At 59.0% G+C, this 9,971-nt stretch overlaps 1 protein-coding gene across 2 annotated transcripts in view; it reads right to left on the bottom strand.

Moving 5' to 3' along the window:
• Positions 1–9,971, bottom strand: part of PCDH1 (protocadherin 1) — a 28,888-nt gene that overhangs the window by 13,881 nt on the left and 5,036 nt on the right. Inside the window, exon 1 of one of the 2 annotated variants that reach the window (XM_017733394.1) lies at positions 176–544. The exons of the other annotated variant lie outside the window; for it this stretch is intronic. Coding sequence (XP_017588883.1) covers positions 176–380 — 205 coding nt within the window. The 5' untranslated portion in view covers positions 381–544. Of the gene's footprint in view, positions 1–175; positions 545–9,971 lie in introns of those variants that run through there. 2 annotated transcript variants of the gene reach the window in all.

The raw sequence follows: 9,971 nt of genomic DNA, 5'->3' as shown, positions 1-9,971 counted from the left end.
GCAGCCCGGCCCTGCCAAAACCCTCAGCACCCTCCGAGGGTCGCGCAGCCCGTGGCGCTGCCCCTCACCCACCTCCCGGGCCGGTTGCGGCGTGGGTTTCTCTGCAGCCCGGCCCTGCCAAAACCCTCAGCACCCTCCGAGGGTCGCGCAGCCCGTGGCGCTGCCCCTCACCCACCTCCCGGGCCGGTTGCGGCGTGGATTTCTCGCCAGGATGCTGGAAAGTCCTTCCCGCTCCGCCGCAGCGAGGATGGGAGCGCGTCTCCCCGCTGAGCTACGCCAACCTGTTGCGCAGCGCCCTTCGCCGCACACATGCTCAGCTCGGCTGCATGACTGCACCATCTAGAGGCTGGGCCTGCCTGCTCGGAGCAGCCCGGCTCCATCTCACCCCCCAAATCACCCCGTTTTCCCCCCAAAATTGTCCTGCTCTTCTCCCAGATCTCCCCGCTTCTCCCCGGCAACAAGCGGGCTCAGCCCCTGGCAGGGCTGCATCCTGCCAGGCAGGAAAAGGGGGCTGGACAGTCAAACCTCAGGCTGGAAAGCCCAGCTCTCCTTCCAGACCTTCTGCTCCTGCAGAGATGTCAGCTCCTCCGCGTCCGTGTGCGGGTTTTTTTTTCTGAGTGTCAATTCACATGAAGCCAATTTAGCAGAAGATGAGAAGTGAGAAGGCAGGGAAGGTCAAAGCCCACCTTTGGGGCAGGGAGAGGAGCTGTGGGGTTTGTCAGGCTGTGCCCTGCTGATCCAGAATGAGCTGGGCAGGGAGAGGGAGCGGAATTCTCTGGAGATAAGGGGAGATTTGATGGATCAGTAACTGGCAGCCCTCCTTGGAGGGATGGAGAGCTGGAGCAAAGGGAGAAACCGAGGGAGTGACCCCATGGATCCAAGGCTGCCCGTGGAGCAGGGACAGCAAACTTTAGAGATTGCTGGGGACCAAAGGTTTGCGTTTCACAAGAGTCACGGGGCAGTCGATCGGCAGCTGCACAGGGAGTGCCGGGGAGCTGGGCATGTACGTAGATCACTGGATGCCGCTGATTTCTGGGACACTGGTGTCTGTCACCTCAGCCTCTGCTCAGACACGTTTCTGAGGGACAGGTCCAGGCTCTAGGAAGGCAGGGAAAAACTGTCCTGGCATCAGGAATCACCTCTGTGCAGGCCAGAGGAGCTGCCTGGCAGAGCCCTCCGCAGTGCCAGCAGCACCCATGGCCTGGGGAGCTGGGGGGAAACCGTGTCCAGGTCACTGGTGACCTGGATCCCAGGGCTGCCTCGTCCATCTCTACCTTTCTCCTCCACCCCACTGCCTTTGAAAGCCCCTCCCAGAGTGCTCCTTGCCCTCTGACAGCACAGGAAGCTTTGCCATTCCCTGTACTTCCTTCTCCTGGGCGTTATTGTAGAATCCTGGAATGGTTTGGGTTAGAAAGGACCTCAAAGGCCATCTCATTCCACCCTTATCTGGCAGGGACACCTTGCACTATCCCAGGCTGCTCCAAGCCTCATCCAGCCCGGCCCTGAACACTTCCAGGGATGGAGCATCCACAGCTTCTCTGGGCGCCCTGTGTCTCACCACCCTCACAGGGAAGAATTTCATCCTGAGATATACCAGCTCCAGATGAGTCACCCACTCTCACCTTGTCTTCACCATTCCCAGAAAGCAGAGCCAGTCTGAGCAACCAGAAACCCTCAGGCTGCAGCTCTGTCTGCAGCATTATTCCATGAGACCCTCCAGGTGCTTCCCGCCCGCCTGCCCCGGTGCTGGCAGTGCCACCGCCCCCGGAGCTGCTGCTGGAGGCTCTGGTTTGCCCCGAGCTCCGGGTCCCCCATGCTGGGCTGCTCCAGGTACCCCGTGCTGGGCTGCTCTGGCATCACGCAGAGGCAGCTGCTTCGTGGTGCCGGTGGGGCCTTGTCAGAAGAACAAAGCCTGTGAGGGAAGAGCATCCAGCTAAATCTCTGGGAAAGCGAGAAGAAAGGGAAACACGGAGAGCAAATGAACCTTACAAGAGAATAAATACCCCCTCCCCAACGCACACACGCAGCAACCTGGCTGCCGTCTGCTGCAAGGAGTTCAAAGGCTCCTCTGTTCTCTCTCTCATCAGCTCTGGGCTCCGCAGGAGAAGCAGCAGCTCAGATTTGGGCAGCAAATGCTAATAACACAGATGTTCTGACAATCCGCTTGTTTCTACAATTAAAAACAAAAAGATCCTCAAAACCCAAATGCGAGGAAATGAGCACATTAAAGAACTTCTCCTCCGCTCGCCTCCCGCGTCACCGAGGGCTGCAGGTTTGCGGGGGAAGGAGCTGGGTGGGTGCAGCCCCATCCGGAGCGTCGGTGGGATGATGCGGGAGCAGCGCACAGGTACCCCGTGCTGGGCTGCTCTGGCATCACGCAGAGGCAGCTGCTTCGTGGTGCCGGTGGGGCCTTGTCAGAAGAACAAAGCCTGTGAGGGAAGAGCATCCAGCTAAATCTCTGGGAAAGCGAGAAGAAAGGGAAACACGGAGAGCAAATGAACCTTACAAGAGAATAAATACCCCCTCCCCAACGCACACACGCAGCAACCTGGCTGCCGTCTGCTGCAAGGAGTTCAAAGGCTCCTCTGTTCTCTCTCTCATCAGCTCTGGGCTCCGCAGGAGAAGCAGCAGCTCAGATTTGGGCAGCAAATGCTAATAACACAGATGTTCTGACAATCCGCTTGTTTCTACAATTAAAAACAAAAAGATCCTCAAAACCCAAATGCGAGGAAATGAGCACATTAAAGAACTTCTCCTCCGCTCGCCTCCCGCGTCACCGAGGGCTGCAGGTTTGCGGGGGAAGGAGCTGGGTGGGTGCAGCCCCATCCGGAGCGTCGGTGGGATGATGCGGGAGCAGCGCAGCCCTTGGACCACTGCGATGCTCTGGCCACGGGATGCGGGCAGCGACGCCAGCCAGGATCCACGGAGGAGCCGGAGGGCTCGGATGTTCGCCGCCTGTCTTGCCTCTGGGATGCTCGCTGCCAAATTATTGGGAGATTGTTTTTATTACTGTTTTAACTCTTTTTTTAACCTTGTTTTTCTCTTGGCTGCTCTTTCACTCACTCATTAATTTTGGTATTTTTCTCACGGTATATAACCCCTGTCACGGCTGCCATGGCAACAGGAGGGAATGTGCTCAGCGCTAAAATATCCTCTCAAAAATAACAAAAATAAGACAACAGAGGCAGCTTCTGTGGGCTGCTGCAAATGCAGATCTGGCCTGGCTTTGTGGTGACGGAGGATGAAAGATCCTGCAAGCCAGGGAAGCCCCTGAGCTCTGGTCCTCCCACAGCCCACCCCACACCGCAGGGCACGCGGGCTGCCCGGCTGGGAGCTCCTCCTGCGGCGGACACTGGGGCTGAGCATCTCCAGTTTCCTCACCCAGCCTTGAAAGCTCTTCCCCATCCTCAGGACCACTGTCCCTTGTCCCTCGAGGCCACATGAGCTCCACCATTGCCACTCTGGAAGATCCTTCTGGGATGGGCATTGGGGCTGAGCATCCCAAATCGCCTCATCCAGCCTTGAAAGCTCATCCCCTTCCTCAGGGACGTTTCCTCAGCGACCTCTCCTCAGGGACTGTTGTCCCTCAGGGCCACACGAGCTCCACCTGTGTCACACTGGAAGCTCCTCCTGGGATGGTCCTTGGGGATGAGCATTTGAGACCTTCTTGTCTACTCTTGAAAGCTCTTCCCCTTCCTCAGGGCCACTGTCTCCTGTCCCTCAAGGCCACATGAGCTCCACCATTGCCTTGCTGGAAGCTCCTCCTGGGGTGGACATTGAGGATGAGCATCGCAGAAAGCTCCTCCCCTTCTTCAGGGAGCGCCATTCCCTGGATAACGAGGAGGAAACATGGGTCTAGGTGGGGAGAAGGTGCTGAGGGCATTGCTCGGCGGGGCGTTGCTGCTCTCCACTGGGTTTTCATCCACACGTGGATCCCTGGGACAAGTCCCACCTGGTGATGTGATGTCCCCAGACTCGGGAGCTGCAGCCAGCGTTGGTGGCAGGGCCAGCAGGGTTGTCACCCAGACCTGTTGGCTGTGTGTGACAGGATCACGGGGCTGGGGGGAGAGAGGCGCTCGTGTTGATAGAGCACGCTGGGATCTCTCCGAGGCGTTTGAATTCCTTCCACCTGACATTTTGATTAAAACTTGCATTAGAAGGAATTAACGGGGCACAGATGAGATGGATTCAAACTGCTTCTCTGGCAGAGCTCCGAGGGGGCTGCTAATGGGGAGAGAGCAGAAAGGAGCATTATTCCCACCTCCTTCCCCTGGGGCCTCGCGCTCCGTCCGCTGCTGTGAAAGGTTTTTATCAATGGTGGAGATGAAGAGATGAAATCTTTGCTGGGAAAGCTGGAAAACGACACCCGGAGCGAGGAGACAGAGAGGGAAGAGGATGTTTTTACCTGGCTGAATGCTCAGGGGAGTATTTGACTGCAGATATCCGGAATATCTGTGGCACTGAAGTTTGGATGTGAAGCCCTCAGGCTGGATCTTGGAAAGCAGCGACTCTGGACATGCCCAGACAGGCTGGGGAGAGGAACCCTGGCTTTTAACCAGCAACCAAGGGAGCTCCTTGAAGGCTTCCCAGGAATATCTGCCTCGTCCAGTGATGCAGATTTGGAAGAGTAATTAGGGATCATTGTGTACTGGTGTGCCCTGCTTCGGGGGCTGCAAATCAGTGGATAGCACCCTGCTGGAGCTCTTTGTCTGGCACCCACCCTCAGGGATGTTGAGGGAATACCAGGAAAGCTGGAAGGAGCACCACAGACCCAACCACAGGGGGAAAAGCCAGGCCTAGGGGTGTGATGCCGCTAAAACTCTGTTATCAGGTGATCTGAGCACCTGGCCTGTGTCGTCCCACATGGAAAACAGAGCGGGAAACCCTGAAATCCCACAGCGGGGAGTGACAAGAGCAGGGCTGGAGCTGAAGAGAGGCAGATTCAGCCTTGGATTGAAATCCAGCATCTGAGTGGTGAAAGCATTTGAAGGCTGCAGGAGCTTTTCTCAGGGAGATGATGGGCTCACAGTGCTGCTGCAGCTTTTGTCACCAGATTAGATCTCGCTTTAAAAAAGAAACCATTTAATCCTGGGAGCAGCTCTGAGGCCGAGGCGAGGACGGGCTGGGGTGAGTGACCTCCTTGGCCCGATCCTCCACCTCATCCCTTCCCTGCACAGGCCGCTGAGAACAGAATGTCTGCAGTGCCCTGCAATTATTCGAGCACTGATTAATCAATCTCCCACTCCAGGGGTCAGAAAGGTTTCTCCAATCCCCACCCATCCTCTGCGGCACCAGAGATCCCTTCAAGAAGAAGCAGCAGAGCCCCAGAATGAAACCTTGGTGGCTGACTGAGCTTTGGAGCTCAGTGCCTGAGCACGTCCTGGAATTCAGACTGGAGAGGAGCTTCCCTGGCACTCCCAGCTGGTGGAAGCCCGTGGGATGCTCCAACAGCTTCTGGGGGGAGCCCCCCCCAAGGGGCAGCTCCTGCTGTTCCCAGCACCGTGTCCATGCCAGAGGTTTGGGCTGTGGTGGCCTCCCTCCCATCCCCCGCCTCTGGCACTCTCTTAATTCCCAAAATACTCAGATTGGGTATAAGGAAGGAGTGAGCGGTGCTGTGCATGAGGTGTGGGGTCAGAGTCGTGGAATCCCAGCATGGTTTGGATTGGAAGTGGCATTGAAGCTCATCTCATCCCAAAGCTGGGATGTCACCCACTAAATCACATCCCTGAAGTCCCCTGACCCCTTTGGCTGTCCCCAGCCCGGGCTCCCCATGACCTGGCAGGAGCAGGTTTGGGACCAGCAGGACGCCACTGGTGGGTCCTGTCCTGCTGCTGCCGGAGCTGCTGAGGGTCTGGCAGAGCTGGGGAGAGGCTGGAGAGCAGCAGGAAGGGGGAAGCTCTCAGGAAGCACAGCCTCGCAAAGAATGAGCCGAGTCTCTCACATCGCTGCCGCTCTCTGAGCTGGCCTCGCCTCCTCCGGGGATCTGCTATTCATTCCTCCTCCGAGGGAGAATTACACCCATTTCCTGCTTTTGTTAGGGTCCAACGGTCTCCTGCCTGAAATGCCACCTCCAGCTGCTGCTGGGAGATGGTCCAGCCCTGGAGACAGGCGAGCGGGCAGCAGGGAAGGGAGGGTTCCACATCCTCCCAACAGGAGCTGTCGGGGAGCCATGACCTCCCTGCTCAGGATCCTGCGGTCCAAGGGAGCAGGAGGAGACTTAGGGAGAGAAGACCAGATCAGACCTGCCCTGCTCGTGACTGGCACGGGGCTGGGACACACAGAAACCTCGGCTCAAGCTGGGACTTGCCCACAGAGACTGGGCTGGGCATGAGAGGAGCTGCTCTGGGCATGGAGAGAGGGAGAGGCACATCCCTCATCCCTGCTCCTGGCGAGGAGGGACTTGGGACCCACGGCCAGCTGAGATCTGTAGGGTTCAGGGACAGGCAGGGACCATGGCAGGGAGAGTTCTGGGCGACAACAGCGGGTCAGGGACCGGGGTGGGAACAGCCAGACCATGGAGGTGGGCACCAGAGGGTGGAGAGCTCGGGGTCAGCGTGGATTTGGCAGGAGATGGCAGGGCCAGTCTGAGGGCAGGGTTGGTGCGTGGGCACAGCAGAGGAGAAGGGAGCTGGGGGACAGGGACCCAGGGTGCCATGAGCTCCAGCAGGGCAGGAGCAGACCCCTGTGGGCGTGGAGGGCAGGAACAGGCAGGCCTGGCACTGGGATGGGGCAGAGCAGGGCAGCACGGGCTGGGAATGGGAATGCACTGAGGGCAGGCTCCGGGGGGAGGTCATTGTCCCTCCAGAGCTGGCACGTGGCAGGAGCACGGGGCCAGCGAGGGGCTGGGGTGGGAAGTGGTGGTGGCAGTGATGGACCCGAGTGACCTTTGCCGGGCTGGGGTTGTGTTTGCTCCGAGGGGTGATGGTGCCCCTTTATCTCCGCTGTGTTTGCTCTGCAATATCCTGGAGCCGGCACTTTCCGGGGCAAAATCCAGAGGCGCTGGAGTGAGATTCCGAGGGGAATGCAGGGCTAAACAAGCGGCAGACAAGCTGGGATCTGCGGGAAAGGCCAGCCAAGATCAGATAGAGCACATCCCGAGGGAGGGGATGAGCCTCAGCGGGGTGACTGGAGGTCTGGAGTGGGGGATCCTTGTAGGGATCTTCCCTTGGGGTTGGGGCACACCGAGGATGGTGGATGTGGCACAGTGCCAGTGCTGGCCCTGGGATGCAGTGGGTGGAATGGTGGGGATGGGACATCACTCCCAGCTTTGCCCAGGTGCCAGGGTGCTGGCACGGAGCTCCCAGCGCATCCTGCTTCCTTCCCCCTGTGCCTGAGCATCACCAGCCCAGGCTGGCACCCAGCATGGACCTTCACTCCTGCTGAGGGACAAAGTCCTTCTGTCCCCAGAGACAGCAGCTTTGCTGGGTGCCAGGCAGGCCAGCGTGCCCTGCCCGGAGCAGGAAGGCCGTGGAGGCAGGGAAGGGTGGCAGGGCTGAGCGGGAAGGGGGTGAGGCAGCTTTGAGGCAGCTTCCTGAGGAACTGGGAGCAGGCAGCGAGAGCAGACTTTGCCCATCCTGGTAAACAAACAGCACAGATCTCTCCAAAGCAATCCCTGACTCCACCATCCCTAGCAGACACAACCTGCAGGGCCCTGAACTTTGGTGTATTTGTTTTAGGACAAAAGCATTAAAGGGAAAATATCAAACAACAAATAATCTACACACACGCCAGCTCGCCAGGCGCTCTCTGCTCCCCAGGGCAGGCTGGCAGGTACGGCCTGTGCTGCTGAGTGCCACGGCACGTGCCCACTGCCTGTCCCCAGCCCACTGCAAGGTTGGCCCCTCCACGTCCACCCCTCATCCAGCGCCTCAGATCAGACCAGCCTGGGCGGGTTCCTCCAGAGGGGGAGCTTTGCTTCTGGCTCCTCTGCTGCACTGGCCCTTGAATTCATTTTTGTCTTGCAAAAGGGCCCTGTGGGTCCTGGGGACTGGGGGATTGGAGCAGCCCCTTGCCGTGCAGAGTGTGCTTTGAACACCTCCAGCATCTCCACAATAATCCTCTCTCACGTCCCTTTGTTGGTTGCCTTTCATGGCACACAATTCCCAGCATGGAGCCGGGTGGGAATGAGTCAGAACAGCTTGGGGTTGGTGGGCTCTGCATGAGGGGCAGCTTCCTGTGGCCAAAGTGCCCAGCCCAGGGCACCCCCAGGCCACTGCCCAGTGCTCCCCAGCAGCCCGGTGTCCCCAGGAGCTGCAGCTCGGCAGCGCTTGCTGGCGCTCACAAACAGCTTTGTTTCATCTCCAGGGGAAACTCTTCAAAGCCACCCAAGCACTTTGATTTCGGAAAGGTTTTCATTCCTGTGAAGATAAGAAAAGCTCCCTTGGCATGGTGCAAGGGCCCCAGGAGGGACTGCAGCCCACATGCCTGGCAGCCTGGCAGCCACGGGCTAGAGAGCCAGGCAGGCAAATGAGTCCACGGCCAGCAGCCGCATCACTGGTGGCCTGGCCCAGGACAGGAGCTGGCCCTGCTGCCACGGGACGGGGCCCTGCCCTCTGCCAGGGTCAGGGATGTGATGGGGGGATCTGGAGAGAGGCTGTCTGAGATCTGGGGAATGGAGTGGGCACCTCCAGGCACCTCCGGGCACTCAGGACAGGGAGGTGTCTCCTTCCCGGGGTCTGGGAGGAGGTGGGCAGAGCTCCTGGCATGGCCTCCTGCAGGGACGGTGGCTTGGTGGCCTGGATGCTGCTCCCAGCTCTGGGCTCTGCTGTCCGGGGGCTTGGGATAGAAACGGGGGGAATGTGTCTGGATGTGGGAGCAGTGAAATGAGGAAGCACCAGAGGGTTGGTGGAATGGACTGGGAGCAGGGAGTTTTAGGTCTAAGAGCCAGGCAGGGGCTGGGGAGGGTACAGAGCAGGCTCTTGGGACAGTCTGGGAATGATGGAGACAGTCTCACCATGGGGGTGGGTGTTCTTCCTGCCACCCCTCCTGTGGCCAGAGCGTGGCCCTGACCCTCCAGCCTCATCCTGGCTCAGAGTCATCAAGGCTTTAACCACAAAAGAGACGTTGAGCTGCAGGATGTGGGGGCTGGAAGCAGAAGCCCTTTAGGTCTCTGGGTCTTCTCCACAGCAAGGAGTAAAATGAATGTGACAGTTTGGAGGGGAGCTTTGAATGATGAGATCCCATTGTTATGGGGTAACGAGATCACCTCGGCTTGAGGTCCCTGGCAAAACCACCATGAGCTGGCCCAAAAGCCTTTTGGAAATCACAGCTGAGTCTGGAGATGGCATGGGGGGGGCACAGGGAGCTGCACCCTTTGGGAGGAGCTGCAGGGAAGTGAACCCACGGTCTCCCCATCCAGCAAACCCCACTGAGCTGTGCCCAACATGGCAGTGCCACCAGTGTTAGGGGGACTGTGCCAGGCACACCAAGTGAAGGGACAGAGGAGCAGAGGAAGGAAAATCCCTGGAGTGTTGACCTGGCTCACAGCGAGATATTTGGAGTGAACCTGGTCACAATTTTGCTCACAAAATGAAGCCTCTTGGTCTGATTGCAGCAGCACTGCTCGGACCTGGAGTGGGCTGAGAGCACATCCCAGGGCGCTGTGGAGTGGGCAGGGAGTGCTCTGCAGAGTGAGGAAGGTGAAGGGGCAGCGCCGGTGCCACCTGGATGCTCGGTGATGGAAGGTGGGGGCACAGCTGGCACCAGACTGCGGAAATCCAGGGCAGGCGGAGACCTGTGCCCCCTTCCTGCTGGCCTGCCCTGTGCAGGGGCTGCCCCACAGCCCGCTCTGGGCTGCCCCAGGGCACAGCTCTTGGCCCTTGTACGACATCCACAGTGCCACCTCACAAAGAGGTGGGATGGGGCAGCTGCAGAAAGCCAAGGAGAGATGGGGAGGACACAGCAATTGTGCCACCACCATGGCTGTGACACCACCATGGCTGTGACACCACCATGGCTGTGACACCATCGCT

This window comes from Corvus brachyrhynchos, unplaced genomic scaffold (assembly GCF_000691975.1).
Source record: "Corvus brachyrhynchos isolate BGI_N302 unplaced genomic scaffold, ASM69197v1 scaffold545, whole genome shotgun sequence".
Lineage (NCBI taxonomy): Eukaryota > Metazoa > Chordata > Aves > Passeriformes > Corvidae > Corvus > Corvus brachyrhynchos.
The sequence above is the reverse complement of the archived record's forward strand: the minus strand, read 5'-3'. Positions and strand labels throughout refer to the sequence as shown.